General features: G+C 40.3%; 1 protein-coding gene across 3 annotated transcripts in view; it reads right to left on the bottom strand.

The window, feature by feature from the left end:
* Positions 1-12,694: 12,694 nt before the first annotated feature.
* Positions 12,695-17,499, bottom strand: part of SLC17A8 (solute carrier family 17 member 8) — a 30,549-nt gene continuing 25,744 nt past the window's right edge. For 2 of the 3 annotated variants that reach the window (XM_065063196.1, XM_065062583.1), the window contains exons 11-13: positions 16,390-16,500; positions 14,898-15,025; positions 12,695-14,283 (exon numbers count right to left, since the gene is read on the bottom strand). In XM_065063196.1, the coding sequence (XP_064919268.1) occupies positions 13,945-14,283; positions 14,898-15,025; positions 16,390-16,500 (578 nt within the window). In that variant the 3' untranslated portion in view covers positions 12,695-13,944. 3 annotated transcript variants of the gene reach the window in all.

Here is a 17,499-nt window from a genome sequence, read left to right as displayed (position 1 = left end):
AGGAGCTGGAGCAGGGTTGCTCCAGGAGGAAGCTAAGCCAGGAGCTGAAGACAACCCCACTATCATGGCATAGCCCCACAGTGTCTAAGTGGGGCTAGAATGCTGATAGCAACATGCCCAGAGGAGTCAAGGATGCCATCCAGGGTTCAGCTGAGAGCAGCAGGAAGAGGTAGGGCCAGAGGCAGGACCGGCAGCAGACTACCTGCTAAATCAGCCTGAGATCCACCCAAGAGGCAGAGCAGAGACAGGACTGGAGATAACACAGGCTACAGCTTATACCTGCAGTCCACCTGTGAGAAATCTACCAGTAAGCCAGGACATAAGGAGGCAGCACCAAACATACCTCTCGTTTTTTGCTGCTAAGGGCTAGAGGTCCAGGCTTGAGCTTAAATAGTATCCTGAGCCCATGGGCAGTGTGTGTGGGTGGCCACAGGTGAGGCTGATCAGGACTGTTAAAGCTTATTAGTGTCCTCAGGACCCTAATGTAGAGCAGCTTTCAAGAATTTTTTTGACTCTTTCTTCTTCCCTATCCAGAATTTGGACAAATGGTGAACAAACTTATGGTTGCTTGTGGAAGGCAAGTGGAACAGCAGCAGGACTAGAACCTTAATGTCCAACTTAAACTGGAAAGGCTGAGATATCAAAAAGGCAATGTCACAAGTTCAGCTGAAGAGTACTCATGACTCCACACAGCCAAGGAAAACTGAAAGGGGCTGGAAATTAGATAATTTTGGGTCCTGGACATAGATATTACTAAATTCAAAAAAGTGAGAAAATATATCATATTATTTTTCAGTTACCCCCCCCCCAATTCCAACAAAGTCAGCCATGACTGTGTTGGTGAAGCCCTTCCCACATCATTGTGGAAGATATCAGTAGGATAACTGGTGCACAACTCCTAGGCATGTTACATCAAAGAGCTCTGAAAATGACCCCAGTTCTCCTGGGACAATTGCCTCCTTAGCTATAGAGGTGCAAAAAAAGCATGAGGTGCTTACTGTTGTAATTAACAGTAGCAAGTGAGCAGGCAGTGCCCCTGTAGGGGGCTAAGAAACACAGGGGTGAAATGGAAGAGAGTGGGGAAGACCACAGACAACTGGGCAGAGGATCCTTATTTCAGGTACTAGGACCCAGGTCAGTCAGATCATCATCTTGGTTTCCACCTAGGAAACAGCTGGTGCTGAAGATAGAAAGAGATCTGAAGACCAAAGAGAAGTGGAGTGGTTGAAGGGGAAGCTAAGGGGATGTTATACAACAGCTCTCGAGAGAATTAAAGGATTTTGCTTCTTTTCCTTTCTTTCCTGATGTCCAGGTTACATCATTGCATCCTGAAAACAAATTCCTCCCCTTTTTAGAGGAAATAATGAAATGCAATATAAAGTTCATGAAATTCAAATAATACAAATCAAGAAATGCAGAGGTTACTCATCTCATTGAATTATTAACTTGGGCTCACTCTTAAGAAGAGCTTCATTTATCAAAACCTAATCTGGTTACCCTCTTTGTCCAAAACTGGGTCATATCCCAAAATACGAATCATTTGCATTGGCAGATCCCTCATTCATCTCAAATCTCACTTGGCAGATACATTTGTGTTCCCATCTCATCCCACAACAGAAAAGGTATAACAAAAACAGGTTATCTAGAGAATAGTGATAAAGTAGATTACATGCATTGGAAATCTGTCTAGTTCTGCTTCTTGTCTTTAGTGACACCTACTAAACCTTCAAAAGGTAGAGGGCCTTACAAATTCATAGATTTTATGCTTTAACTGCTTCTTTAAATAGGTGTGTAGGATGAAACAATTTATGTGAAAAGGGGCAAAAATCAATTCAATGCATGACAGTTCACCTACTCGGCAGTGTAAGCTGTTGTTCCTCTCTCTGCACTGGCTCCTCACAAGTATGGAGCCAAATGAGAGGCTTCTATTCTTTCCTTCAAGCTTTCCTCAAAATTTCATCAAGCTAGTGGGAGACTGTGGCTATAACTCTCTGCATTTACAAAGCTTCCCCCAAAACTGATATTTCCCCTGAGCAGTGGAGTTTCCCACTCAGAGGCAGAGCCATGTTCATACAGGAGACAGCCCTTTCTCAGCTGCTAACCAGTGGTGGAATGAGTTGTCAAGAGCCTGTGGGACTGTTCCCTGTGTTTCACCAGCCCATTTTATCCATATTTGCATTTTGTAGACATAGAAGCTGATTACCAGCATGGCAAATGGGGAAAAGAAGATGTTACTGTTGCAGAAGCACCATCTAGGAAGTTCTTCAGAGCAAGGGCTGGACTGGGCAGCCAGCCCTGGCATTAACTCTTCTGTCTGGTAGGAACTACAAGAGAAATGTGCTCCAGCAGGAATCAGGAGCCCTCAAAACAATCACTTTGATGTACAGCAAAAGCATTTCCAGCCCATACCAAGCAGCCCCTGTGTAGTATGGAGAATGAAGCTCCAGTTTCTGATGTCTTAAATTTGAGTGAAAAATTAAAACAAAACAGCAACAATGATTGGTAACTAAGGAGCTGCTGTTCTGGTTATTGTGTGGACAACAGCTGAGTCTTAGCTGCAGCAAAATTATACATGACATTTTTTTTGGCTGAAACGTGTGTGTTTCTGTGCATAAATGTTGCTATTTGTACTCAAAGGAAGCAGAATCTGTGCATATGGTTAATGAAGAAATCAATGTCACTGACAACTGAGGGGCAAAAATCATGCCCTATTCTTTTTACCGTAGTCTTTCCCCTGTAAGGTCTGATGATGATAAACACAGCAGTAGAAGCTGATGGGAGCATCAAAGGTACCAAATACAGGAGTAATAGCATGATTATTAGATATAACTGATGCTGTTCTAACATTATTAAACTGATGACTTCCCACACATAATCCATGCTACCAGAAAATCATCTTCATGGAAACACAAGGGGATTCCTTCCTGTATGCATGGAAATTACTCAGATACTAACAGATGATTCTGTATTTCAGATTGTGTCTCATTAATGTTCAGCCAGTAAACACACATCCTGCCAAATAAAAGATTGATAGAGGAAAAAAAAGATGCATGTAGCAACATCAGTTTTGAAAAACAGAAAATATTTTTCTCCTGGGCATGTGATGTCAACCTGGAAATTTACATAAACCTTGGAACCACATTATTTTTTTCTGCACATCCAATGCATTCCAGAGAGGGTCAAGGAAGGGTATATCTAGCTCTTACCACTTTCGATTTAGTCCAAGAAAGATAAGTCAAAATTAGAAAATGTGAGGGAACCGCTATTTAAGTAGGTGATCAACTGTAACCTTGAACTATGTAAGACATCAATGTCACTGCTATAGCATGATAACCTCTATATTTAAAAATGTGTGCTTGAAGAAACATCAATTCTTAAATCTTTTAGGAAAAATTGACAAAGCATAACCCAGTCATGTTCTGAAGTTTATCTAAAAAATAGATTTACCAAACATATAGCTCTCCTGTGACATTAAAATTTATTTTAAAAATGCCTGAGAAAGATGATAATCAATAAATATCAGACTGCAAATAAGCAGTAGAACAGACAAATGTAACCAAAACTGCAAATCTTAGTACTTCAAATTACATACAAATCAGAGAACTAGATTTTATACTTCATACTTTCTAAATCTCTCTTAAAACTAGCATAGCTGATACTCATTTTATCAGTTTAATCATTGACTTGTTGCTTAACCTGTCTTGTTACTTAGGTCTTTCAAAGTCAACAGATAACAATATGAAATAAATAAAACCTTTGTCACTCATTCCTACATCAAGTTTTACGTAACTCTCCTAAATATGAGTTGCAACAGAAACCTTTGAACAGCATTCCAGTAAAATGGACTGTATTGCAAAGAAGCTGATAAAGTCTCCTTTGGAATATTGTCAATTTATTCCAAGAATTTAACTGTAAATAACCAGATAGTTTAGGTTTCTTGAATGTAATAAATCTCTCTTCTGTAAATATACTGCTCCTCATTTTTTCAAGTGGAAAAGCTTGATCTATAATGGCCTGGATACGGTTCTTCTCTTTTTTGAGATTGCCAGTAAACATGGGCAGAGACACAATGTTTTCTGTAATAGGAGTGTCAGCCAACAGGTGCTAAAATGAAATGAGACCTTGACTGCCTTTACACCTGACCTTGGATTTTTTTCAAGGCAATAACTGAGGTGTGAAAAAGTACTGTTTCCCTGTACCCACCTTTGGTCTCTCCGCTTAATATCACAATTTAACAGTATCTTATCACTATCTACTTCCTAGTGCAGAGTTTTAGAAATTAATTAAAAATTTAGGGTGCCTCCATTTTTTGCCTTTAGATGGTGGATACTGATTCACTTCCTGCTGAAAAATTACCTGCTCCCTAATGCAGCATAGGGTAGAAAATACAAGAAATTAGACATCTGTGTGCAATTGCAGGACTCTGATCTCATTGGGATCATGAAGTCACAGTGGGATAGTTCATACTACTGGAGTGCTGCCTTGGGTGGATACAGGCTCTTTAAGAAGGACAGACGAGGTCAGCAAGGAGGTGAAATTGCCCTGTACACAGGAGCAGCAGGAAACCCAGGTCTCTGAGACCAGTATGAAAGTCCAGAGCAAGAAAGATTTACAGTCCATGGAGGAGAATCAACATAGGGAACATCTAAACAGATTGGACATGCACAAGTCCATGGGTCCTGATGAGATCACAGTATCACAGTTATGTTTGGGATTGGAAGGGACCTCAAAAGATCATCTAGTCCAATCCCCCTGCTAGAGCAGGAACGCCTAAGTGAGGTTGCACAGGAACATGTCCAGGCGGGTTTTGAATGTCTCCAGAGAAAGAGACTCCACAACCTCCCTGGGCAGCCTGTTCCAGTGCTCTGTCACCCTTACTGAGAAGAAGTTTTTTCTCAAATTTAAGTGGAACTTCTTGTGTTCCAGCTTGATCCCATTACCCCTTGTCCTATCATTGTTTGCCACCGAGATGAGCCTGGCTCCATCCTCATGGCACTCACCCTTTATATATTTACAAACATTAATAAGGTCTCCCCTTAGTCTCCTCTTCTCCAAACTAAAGAGACACAGCTCCCTCAGCCTTTCTCCAGAAGGGAGATGCTCCACTCCCTTAATCATCTTCGTTGCTCTATGCTGGACTCTCTCCAGCAGTTCCCTGTCCTTCTTGAACTGAGGGGCCCAGAACTGGACACAATATTCCAGATGTGGTCTCACCAGGGCGGAGTAGAGGGGAAGGAGGAACTCTCTCGATCTACTAACCACCCCCCTTGTAATAAACCCCAGGTTGCCATTGGCCTTCCTGGCCACAAGGGCACAGTGCTGGCTCATGGTCATCCTGTTGTCCACCAGGACCCCCAGGTCCCTTTCCCCTACACTGCTCTCTAATATGTAATTTCCAAACCTATACTGGAACTTGGGGTTGTTCTTGCCCAAGACTGCTGAGGGAGCTGCTGGTGTCACTGTGAAGCCACTTTCAATGATCTTTAAAGGGTCATAGCAACTGGAGAGGTTCCTCATGATGGGGAAAAATGCCAACATCACTTCTATATTTAAGAAGAAAGCAATGAACCTGATAGACTTCTACAACAAGAAGACCAGCTCAGTGAACAAGGGAGGATCTTTAGCAAGGCTTTCAGCCTTGTCTCCCATAACAACTTAATTGACAAAATGATGAAGGACATACTAGATAAGGACACAGTCAGCTGGATTTAAAACTGGCTAAACTGTTGATCTCAAAGTTTTGGGATTAGCAGCATGAAGCCCAGCTAGAGGCAGTAACCTGTGGTATATCCCAGGGGTTAATAATGGAACCAATATACATTCCTTAATAACCTGCATGATGGGAGGGAGCACATTCTCAAAAGCTTTGCAAATAGTACAAAACTGGGAGGAGTGGTCGATACACCAGCTAATTGTGCTGCCATTTAGAGGGACCTTAACAGGTCCTGTCAGCCTGACAGGTATCTCATGAACTTCTTCTAAGGGAAATTCAAATCTTGCACCTGGGGAGGAATAATGCTTTGCATCAGTAGACACTGGTGTGATGGAAAGCAGCTTAGCAGAGAAGGCCCTGGACATCCTGGTGCACAACAAGTTGAACATGAGCCAGCAATCTGCCTTTAATGCAGCCCCTTGGGCTGTATTAGGAAGAGCATTGCCAACAGGTCAAGGGGAGTGATCCCTCCCCATTGCTCAGCCCTGGTGAGACCCCTCTGGACTTCTGGGTCCAGTTCTGGGCTCCCCAGTGCAAGTAGGATGTGGACTTACTGGAAAGAGCCATGAAAATGTTTAAGGAGTTGAAGGACCTGGCATCTGAGGAAAGGCTCAGAGAGCTGAGACTGTTCAGCCTGGAGAAGGCTCGAGGGGGATCTCATTGATGTATATGAATATCTGATGGGGGGAAGAAAATGGAGCTAGACTCTTCTCAATTACAGTACAAGAGGCAGCACGCATTAATTGAAATACAGGAAACAACATCTAAACGTAAGAAAAACTTTTTCCACTGTGAGAGTGGCCAAACACTGGACCAAGTTGCCCAGAGTGATTGTGTAGTCTCCATATTTGGCGATATTCAAAATGTGGCTGGACACAGTTCTGGGCAAATGGCTCTAGCTGACCTTGCAGGGGGTTGGACTAGATGATCCCCAGAGGTCCCTTCCTACCTCAACTATTCTGTGATGCTGTAAGAAGAGATGTGTTGTGGAGTAACCAAATTAAACTGGGCACCTTTCACTAAGACACTAAGTACAGAAATCCAGCTCCCTGATAGGAAATGTAGCATCAGAAAATAATTTAAAATGTTAAGCCTACTCATGCTATGGGAAGCAAACCAGGTGCAGAAACTCAAACTATCCACAAATTTGACATATTTTAGTTGCTTATGTTTAGCTATTTCATACTTTCGTGAGGGAAGCACTAATGAAAATATTAATGAAGGAAATGCTATGCTTCCTAGAAGGATTCGTACCAAGCATTCCTGATGATGAAATCTGCATGTATAGTGCATTGGGTTGGAGGGTTTGCTGAGCTTCAGCTGCTGCAGTAATTTGATGGCTCAAGGAAACATCCTGTGATTTTTTCAAACTAACACGTGTCTGTATCCTGTAAAACCAATCCCAACCATTGACACAAATCAGAGAACAGCCTGTTAGAAAACTTATCCTACATGCTTTTTTGAAGAGGCAGATTCTTTTGTTAAACTTTGAGGAAGTCTTTCCCAATACTTGGCACAAGTCATCATCATCTCTTCTCTGAAAGACATAAAATTGCCCAAGAACAACTTCTAGATAATCCTCCTGCCTGAACCATGGCATGAGAGAGCCAGCAGGTCAGTGGGCTTTGGGCCTGCCCTCACCCCTGCCCTCTGCACACTGCAATTTTTGAAGACCCTGCAGTGTTAAGGAGGAGAAGAGCCACCAGAGCTGGCTCAAGTCATTCAACCTCCTGCATAACAGGGGTTAAAAATATGTCCTTCCCTTCCACACATGGAGGGGGCTAGGTGCAGAGCAGTGCATGGGCCAAAGGTACAGCTCAAGAGTGCCGAAGGAGGGATGGACTGGGAGCACTGGGATGAATGGGTGCTCAGCTTGGGATATAGTTTAGGAGACAGTAGGAATTAACTGTGAGCTGACCCTTGTCATAAGCAAATACAACAGCAGAGGTTGCCAGTCAGCAAGGGGCATTTTCAGCTGCTCACAGCTTTTAATGAAATTGAGATACAAGTGGTTGCTTGGAAATACTAAAACTGTGGATAAGGAATGCAGAAAACAACTTAGAAACACTGTCTGCTTCTCGTGTTCTGACAGATCCTGTAACCGATGCAGTCAACAAGGATGGAGGACAGGGATCCTGACTGCAGTTTCCCTCCCAGCTTTGTCAGTGACTTTGCCCTCCAGCTCTGTCCAAGTGTGATGTATCCCCTTGTGCTCTGGTAGACCAGAGTGTGCAGAGCAGCCCAGTGTGGCCTTGACCTTTGGCCAGCCAGGGGAACACGTCAGATACCTGCCACAGCCCAGCTGCTGCAGCTGCTGCTGTGACCAGGAACCTCGGCCCAAAACGTCCCTCTTTCTGGCCTGAATAAAAAAATAGGACATTTGCTGAAAAAACAAACCCTTGCTATTATTGACTCTGTGTTGCCTCAGGGTCTCGTGAACCATTCCGTGAGCTAGCAAGGGTCAGGAGAAGCCACATGTGGAAACAAGAAAGTACAGATTAAAGATAAGGGTCCAGTGCAACTGCAGTTCTTTTCTGTACCATGCCCAAAGCGCTGTAACAGGTAAAGCTGCAGCCAGTACGAAGCAATGGGAAACGGGAAGTGAAAAGTGCAGGACAGAAGATATTGCATTCCGGTGCTGAGGGGAAACTTACCTGCTGGGCTTGCTCCAATCTGGCCCTTCCTGCCCCATGTTATTCCACAGGAGTAACATTGCACCCATTCAGGTTAATTGTTGTTCACTTGTTTTTGTCCTTGATGTTAATGTCTTTCACTTCTAAATTCAGGTTACATGTTAGTATTATGATTTGCCTTTTCCTACCATGTATCAGCAGGGACACATAAGCTGCTACCAATCTCTCTGCAGACTTCTACCAGCATGAGCTACAGAAATGAACACTGTCAGGGCGTACACTGGGACTCTCAAGACATACAGAAATCTTTCTTCTGATTCTATGCATTGGGAGGGGACAGGGAGCAAGTGGATAGGATCAAAGTCCCCTCCCTAAAACAAGAGGAAGTCCCATTTCCCTTATCTTAATCAGCAAGTTTCTCTGACTAATTCCCTTGCTCTTCATTACAGCTATGCCCAGCAGAGAGAAAGTACCTGGCATGGTGCTTCTGGTGGTGACTGCCAGCTCCTGAGAACAGAGCTTTCATTATTTGGTATCTTAAATATTTCCTTGTTTACAAAAGTTTTTGTTTTCCTGAGGCCGGTGCTCCAAAGATTCATGAGACACCTCTGGGCAACCACAGCTACGATCTAACAGAGGCTTATCTTTAATTAGTTCCAGTGTTTTCCTAACATATATTTAATAAAACAGCCGTGGCCTGCTCAAAGGAGCTCTGAATTTATTGTGCAGGTAGAACTAAGCCTAAAACAAGGAGCAAAGTAGATGCCAAATGTTTGTACAGCAAGAGTCTGGGCACTGACTTCATTGAGCAGAAAAATGAGGTTATATATAAACAAATGTAGTCTGTTGGCTGCTGCAGATATGCAATACACTAATTAAATGAGGGGAAGAAAAAAGTTAAGTAAGTCAAGCTTTTTATTTGATGGAGACTTAAAATATCCAGATGATATGCTCTTGGGGCTATATGGGTTGGCTTTTATTACACTATTTTTAATGATAAGTCAGCACAAAGAAGTAGAATCTTACTACATTTCTTACAAAATTTTCTTTCTTTACTTATGGAATTTTGCATATAGAAGAGCTGTAAAAACGATAAGCAGCATAAACACTAAAACCAAAAATGCTGAGATAAAAAAGGGACAATATTTCCTGTCACAGCTAAACACTGTTATCAAATGGAAGTTAAGAAATAACTGATACCAATATGTGAGTAATTAAAAGCATTTTTACTAAGACGCTTACCAGACTATCTTCTGCATGTACACATAGAGCTGCAGCAGTGCTAGTGGTGTTTTCTAACTAGTTGTGTTATTTAATCCAACATATGAACTTGGATTACGTAAGAAAGTGGAGGTTTTCATCTCTGCATTTATTTCTGATTTCATGAGAGTTAAGCTTTAAAATGAGACCTGAGTGAACTCCCTGAACCGTGGGATGATGCAGAATAACAGGTCTTGACCCATCCTGTAGGTTTTTATCTCAAAAACCTAGAGAACTCCAAGTTCTTTTTCCAGGATTGGGAAGCTGATTTCTTGTCCATTCTTAGCCCTCTACCTGTATTGACTCTTATCTTCAATTTGCTTTTTCTTTTTCTCTTTTCCACTTTCTGTTCTTTTAACCACAAGAAGTACTCACTCATCTCTCTAAAAAATATGAATAATTAAAAAGCAGTCTCACATTTAGGTATTTTATGAAAAATAGGAAGAAAAATAAAATAACAGGTTTTTACAAAGTTGTCCTTTAAAAATCCTCAGAATAATGACCAAACTTAAAGATCTCTGTAACTATCTGAGAAGTCAATTAGAAACATTAATGTGAAACCATGACACATTTTGCTTGACTTTGAATTAATTTTTGCCTTGCGACTTTCAAAATAATTATGTTACACACATGAGACTCCTTCTGGCACTTTGTTAACATCTGGATGCCTTTTTTTACCCAGAAGTCTGTATATTCTTTTGGACCAAGTGATTATTTCCTTGGATAAGTTTCTACTCAGGTGAATTCTCATTGTTTCTGTCATTAATTTTTCCTTTCTCACTACAAGGAAAATTTTGTTTGACTCTTACATAAATAAAAGAGGAGTATCAGTTATGATTCAACTTCTACTAGTAGTGCCTGGAAAACATCAGGTGTCAAGGAAATAAAAGCTTCAGCTTTCTTTGTTAAGAAAGATCAATGAATAACAACACTGAACAACATACATCCAGGACTTACTGTCCTGCTTTTTCCCTTCTCAGACTTGATTTAATATTCTGTGGTCTGTCCTACCATTTCGCATTATGGAGAGCGGACTCTTCCTCTAGCTTGCTTAAGATCTCTTTTCCAATATAAACCAAATTTTGCTTCCTTCTGCAATAAGAAAGCCATTTGCAAGTCAAACTCTGAGTGTATGAGCACTGCCTTATATTTGAAAATATGCAAAAGCTGGTTTGGACATGGAGACAGAAAAATATGCAAATAATATAATAAATGAAGTTTAATCAAGGTAATATTTCTCCTTAGAAAACATAACTTGAGTTATTGGCATTCACCATCATTATAGCTGCGACTTTTTTGAAGTTGGATCTGTGACTTTTTTGGAGTCAGATCTGTGACTTTTTTGGAGTCAGGTTGGGATATGCCAGCTGTTTGCCTGATTGTTTAAATGTTTCAAATTATAATGTATTTTAAGAAGACGGTTTTATCAGAAACACCTTCAGCGATTGTGTTGTCTCAGATCTCACAAGAAAAGGCTGTTGGAGCAGATTGCAGATAGATACATCCAGCAAAACTGGAGTTGCAAAGCTTGCTTGATCAATAAAGTTGGCTTTATTTTTGGTCAGACAGCATTGTGGAAGCCACCGTGTAGATCAAAGAGTTGAGTAAGTAACAACGATTTCCAGGAAAGGAAACTAAAACTAACTTCCGACCAGTGCTGATATTTACACTTCATGCAATGCACCTGAACAGTTTTAAATAGATGAAAAGGAAGTGGAGAAAGCCCAAACATCTGAATGTGATTGCCTGGAAAAGCATTGTGGTCTGTGCATAGCTTCATTTTGTCAGAGATTACATTCTGCCTCTGGAAGCAGTTAAATTTAGAAAAGGAAGTGCTTATTTAAATGCAAAAGCTCATCTAAATATTTTTGAAACATTTATTTCAGGGCATTAAATAATGCTTAAATATCCATTGAAGTCCACTGTATCATGTGTCATTTGTGACAGCTGTGGCACATGGCACATGTCTGTAACAGTAAGAAACAGCAGCTACATTAACCACAGAGGCAATCAAGCTCTCATGTGCCGACTGGCCATCTCCCAAACTTCCAGGATGTTTGTAGTTCTTTGTCATAACAACAACGTTCACTCCCTTTGTCTTCCTCTTAGTGAGACAGGAAAGTTATCCTTTATCATTACTGGAAAAGCGATGATTCTTCTCAGAAAACATTGCTGGTTTTGGAACAGTCTGTTGTCTGATCCTCTCTTTAGTAAGGCCAGCTGATTCTCTTACTCTTTCCTCTTTACCAGATCATATATACAGGAATTCTTAAATTAAGTCCTTTCGTAATACAATTTTCCCTATTTTCTATAGTAACTACATGTGATTGGAGAGGGAGGAAGAAGCTGATTGATTTTTTCATATGCAAAGAAGTGGCCCTCTCTCTTCCAGAAACTGTGAACATTGCAAAATAATTTCACAGCAGCTGGTCCAGCTTTTTTGATAAACTGGTGAGAACATTTGACTCAGGCTTCTGCCACTTAAATCCCCAAATGTTGACTATAATCTGCAAGAAATAAGAAGTTTTCTTATACATGTTCTAAATGCCAGTAGTGAAATAAGCACATCTAATCTAAACTTAAGTTTACATTAAAAAAAAAAAAAAAAAAATCTGTCCTAACATAATAAAGTGATGATTTTTTTGTGACTGGCTTATTAATAAACTGTATTGGGTTGAGTTAGGATTAAGCTGTACCATAACAATACCCATATAATGAAATTATCTGCTGATTGATAGCAATTAAAAATCCTCATTGGACTCAAACTATGCATGTATCCATTCACTTTACTTCTCATCCATATATAGTTATAGGTTGGATTTTGCTAGGTAGGGAAGGAACCAGAGACGTGAAAAGAGAATGAGCTAACTTCCTGGTCTCCCTGTTTAATTACATTTGTAGGGAAGATAAGTCATCCATGGATTCAAATGAATGTACAAGTGTAACGCCACTCATGGTATTCAATTGCATTTCAACAAAATAGCAAAACATATTATAAACGTTCAAATCTCCTGTGCATCACAGTGGCTACATATGGTACCTGAGAACAATAATACTGAAACATCACAAAGCACAGCGTAGGCTAGGCTAGGTTTAAATTCACTTGAATTTAATGAGGCAGTAAACATAATGAAAGACAAATTAAATCACAGCTTACTGAAATTCTCTATTCTGAAAAGAGTGTTAATGCCACAACGAGTCTCTGAGTTGCAGCTGCTTGAGATGATACAGCATGCTCCACTGTTTGATCCTAAAAACGGTAGAAAAAGGCTAAATCCACTTTATACTGTCAAACATTTAACAATGGCAAAAGAAAATTACTTTCAGACATAGGTAGTCTGTTAACTCTCAAATAGTACAGTACTTCATTAGTAGCAACAGCAAGACTTGAGGCATTGAAAAGTTACAGATCCAGAACTAAAGACTTTACTCCTGTAAGTAAGCTCATTTACCTAGATGAGGACTGTTGGTGTTGAGGCCAGTAACTCTATCTGTATAATACTAGAAAAATATATTTAAGTTACTTCACAATAATGAATTGAACGAGAAACTTAATCCCGACATGACTGATTTCCTTTCATAAGGATTAATAATATTGCATCACTAACGATGATTTTGTATTCAAAATTATTTCATGCCAGCACAAAATCTTTGTAGGGGAAGAAATCTCACAAGTATCCATTTTATTGCCTTATTCAGACTCTGTGGGCTACACATATAAAGCAGATTGTCAATCAGTTTGAAGGAACTGTTGAAGCAATACTGTGCCATCTCTGCTACATGTTCCTCTTCCTGTTGTTGAGTGACCACTAGTGATTAATTACAGCCTACTGCCATAAAACTACTTTTCTTTCAGCATGAGCTTACAATTTCACATGGGTTAGGAGGCTCAAAAGCCTAAAAAGGCAAAGCAAGGCCACTCAGGGCAGACTTTTCATGCCACTGGAGCTGTCATAATAACGCGTATCACTGTGGAACCACCACCTGATACAATCTTGTCCTTTCTCTGTTCAGGCGAGAAGATGAGGGCACTCATCTGCTCCTACAGCCATAGGCTTGCACCAAGCAGGATCTCTGCCAGGGCTGGTTGTCTCCTAATAGGTCCTCCCAAGGCGATACGATGGCTGAGCAAGAATTCAGTATCACTTCTCCCAGTCCCATTGCTGTTAACCCTCTGCCACACTATTAGAAGGGAACTACCACCCCTTGCATTTAGCCACATGGCCAGGTGTCACACAATTGAATAAGAAAATAAATATGGTTACCAGATGATCTGGGGCAGCTAGGCAGAATGGGGGGATGGGAGTAGCTGCTATACAAACCTAACAATTTCAAGTATTATGACAAATCTTGAAAATTTCCATTTTCATAATGGTAAGAAGTCTGTTCTTCCATGTCTTGAGTTACTTGCTTTTGCTTTCTCCATTCCCTTCTCTGTATTTCACTGTTTTGACTGGTAGCACCATACGTTTTCTTTGGACTTACAAAAGTTTCATTGTTCATCTCTGTTTCTTCAGCTAGTTCATCCTGATCAATTATGCCACATTTCTCTTCATTGAGGTTTTCAGGGTCAGCCCATTCCTGTTTCTCCCCAGAAGCAAAGATAGCATAGAATATCACTCCACTGTAATGCACTAGTGCTGCGATTAGAAAGACGTTTTGCCATTCTTCCCGGGTCTGAAAGAACCATGTAGGTCTCATTAAGTTTGCAATAAAAAGAAATATTATCTCTGAAACAGGCCATGAATTAGCACATATTGAACAATGACTGTCATCAGTGTTTTATTCCTGATGTTACAGATAGAACAATTTATGAGTCATTGTGAAGATTTTTTTTTTCCTAACAAATGCTAATAAAATAAAACACGGGATTTTTTTTTTCTCACGTTGAAGTTTGTCTCTTGCATGTGAAATAATCATGAGCTGGAAATGTAGGAATTCCTTTAACAACTAAGTTAATCTTGTTGTAAATAAGTGATTGCTTAGGAACCCTACCAAAGATGCATTGTAGAGGGCTTCCCAAGTCCTATGAGCATTACCCAGTAGTACGGAGATACTGCAGAGACCCAGCCTCTGGTGGTATAAAATCGTATCTCCCTACACAGATAAATAGTTTATAATAGCTAAGAATCTGATCCCGTGATATTGTAAAACTGAATGTTCGAAACAAACAACAGCTGAAAACATCTGCAGAGACCAATTATGAGATGGAGTTACAAGAAAGCTTTGAAATGTCTTAACTTTTGTTGCATTGCCTAATCCTTCTCCTAGAAAACATGAAGAAAGCTTACCTTATGTTTTGTCATTGCACCAACAATGAGCGGGCACACCATGCCTGACAGCGTCCCCACGCCGTTGGAGATCCCCATCAGAATGCTGGCGTAACGTGGGGCTATGTCCAAGTGATTCACATTGAATCCTACAGCAAATGACAGACAATGGTCAGCTCTACAGATTTGCGCTACCAGGCAACTGCGCTTTCAACATCTGTTCTGGCCAAAGAAGCTTCAAGAAGCCATTACCATCTATATGAGAAAGAAGTGTAGTATGTTATTTGTGATAAAGATGGAAGATATGTTGCAACTCTCTATTCCTTTTTAAAACCTTCTTTTTCCCCACCTGTGGGGATGATGTTGCATAGAACATACAGTTTGCTTTGGGCTCATTTAAAGTATCTGTTCAGCAAACATTTGCAATTATTGAATGAATGCCTCATGTTTGTCAGATATCTGATATATTTTTATTTAGGTAGTAGTGTTTTTTAATACATGTTTTCCAGTACTTTAAGTAGCAGTTTAATGACATTATGTATCTATCTATCTATCTATCTATAGATATATATAAAGCATTAGGAAAAATAATTACCCTTACAGTAGCATGTCATCTGGGCACATATTTCATTAAGAAATAAAAACAAATAGTGAAAATCAGATCTTGCCTTAGGTAATGAAAATTAGTCATGTGAGCTATGGATGACCACAAGAAAGCATGATTAATTCCAAGTCCATAGGATTAAATACAGTAAAAAGCTGAGTACTGGGAAAATACTGCAACAACAATTGATTGATAGGAATGGCCTGCTATGCAAGCACCTCATAAGTGAGTAGCAAAACTATTTCCCATCTGCATAACCCTGAAACAACTGAAGACTAGCAGTTATTCCGCTGGTCAATTTTGCTCAATAGATCCATCTTCTTGGCAGTCTGCTAGCTGATAGCCTTCCATCTTCATAAAAAAAAAAATAAAGGGTGTTTTTTTTTTAATAACAATGGCACTCTTGGAGCTACAAAAGTCAGTCTGAAATTGGTGAGACTCATGAGAGTGTCAGAAATGGCAGTTCTGGAGAAGGGCTGGTTACAGCACATGACAGAGAGAACTGACCTAGAAAGCAGAAACTGGCAGCTAGTGCTGGGAGCAGGGTTGCAACTGATAGCCTTTTAGCAACTAATCATTCCAGAGTAATTCCCTCTCCATTTAGGGATACTGTTTATGCAAGAAGAAAAAGTGGCTCATACTGTAAAATATATTAGAAAATAACAACACAAAACTGATGTAAATGAGAATCGATAAAGAGCAGGTTCTTTAAAAGCTTCGTCTCCTGTGTGCAACATGTTTCATAGACACTGAAGTAAATTATTTCTGATAGGGGAAGAAATAGGGAATACCTCATAAACAGCCACTTTAAGAGCAAACAGAATAATTGAAATGACGAGTAACAACAGCGAGGATAATAACATCACTTTTATCACTAATAGTAAAACAAATAATAAGAGTAACTCTTACCTGAAATTGCGAAGCCACTGAAGCCTACTGCTAACACCAGAAAAGAAATAGCCACACCTTTTGTGTGAGAATAACCAACCACCAAAAGCAAGGTTGCTTCCATCCCAAAGCCTTCAAATTAAACACATGGAAATAAGTTACACTTGAATTACTATTGGTCACAGAGATACCAAAAAGGTCTAGCCAGAGTAGCAACTTAAAATGAGACAAAATCCCTTTCATATCTTACAGTTATTCTTGAGCATATTTGGCAGCTTTGTGGATTCACATGTTTGAGAACATGCTTTTTTTCTCCTCATTGCTGTGTAAGTGACCCAAGAAACTGGTGGCATTAACTCATTGAGCAACACAGGAAAACTATGAGAAAGTGACGCTATGCAAAGTACTGAAAAATTCACAAACACATGAATGTGGTAGGGAAAGGAGAAAATACTTTTTGCCTCCAATTTCTTGCAGTTGCAGTGATTTGAGATGTTCTTGGCAAATGGAGCGAAAGACCATTTTTCAGACAAGGGTGCCACCAACACAATAGGACAGCCCTGGGTATCACAGGGAAGTTCCAATCTCTGCCATTACTGCAAGACAGCGTTTTCTAGTATGTAACATTACAATCCTTTTGTTTTGTTTTGTTTTGTTTTTAATAGCACTGTAAATGCACCCTGAAAGCACAATTGCCTTGAGTATCTGTTGTATCTGTGTAGCCAAGCTGCATGGCATCTCTGACTGCAGGCATCTCTGTTTCAGGCAGCCTATGCCATCCATAAATTATGTAAGCCAGGAACTGGCAGAGGACAGCAACTCCATAGGATATCTGCCTTGAAATTTTTGCTCTAATTTAGTATCTTCCTTACACGTAGATGTTATTGATTTTTGAGTTTAGTGACTGAACTGGAAACTAATTATTTTGTGCTAAGTAAAAATGAGTCTGTCTGCCCTGTCTGGTTGTTGGTTTTTTACCCAACCCTTCCAGCCTAAACTTGCCAGTGGGTTCTGCTGGAACTAGCACCTTCCCATGTGCCAGTTACTGCAAGGCTGTATCCACTGGGAAAGGGTCTCCCCAGCACCGCAGTACATGGTTAACTTTTTCTGTAAAAGTTCACAGGATGAAGC

Source organism: Columba livia, chromosome 1 (genome assembly GCF_036013475.1).
Source record: "Columba livia isolate bColLiv1 breed racing homer chromosome 1, bColLiv1.pat.W.v2, whole genome shotgun sequence".
NCBI lineage: Eukaryota > Metazoa > Chordata > Aves > Columbiformes > Columbidae > Columba > Columba livia.
This window is presented reverse-complemented; position numbering and strand designations above follow the sequence as displayed.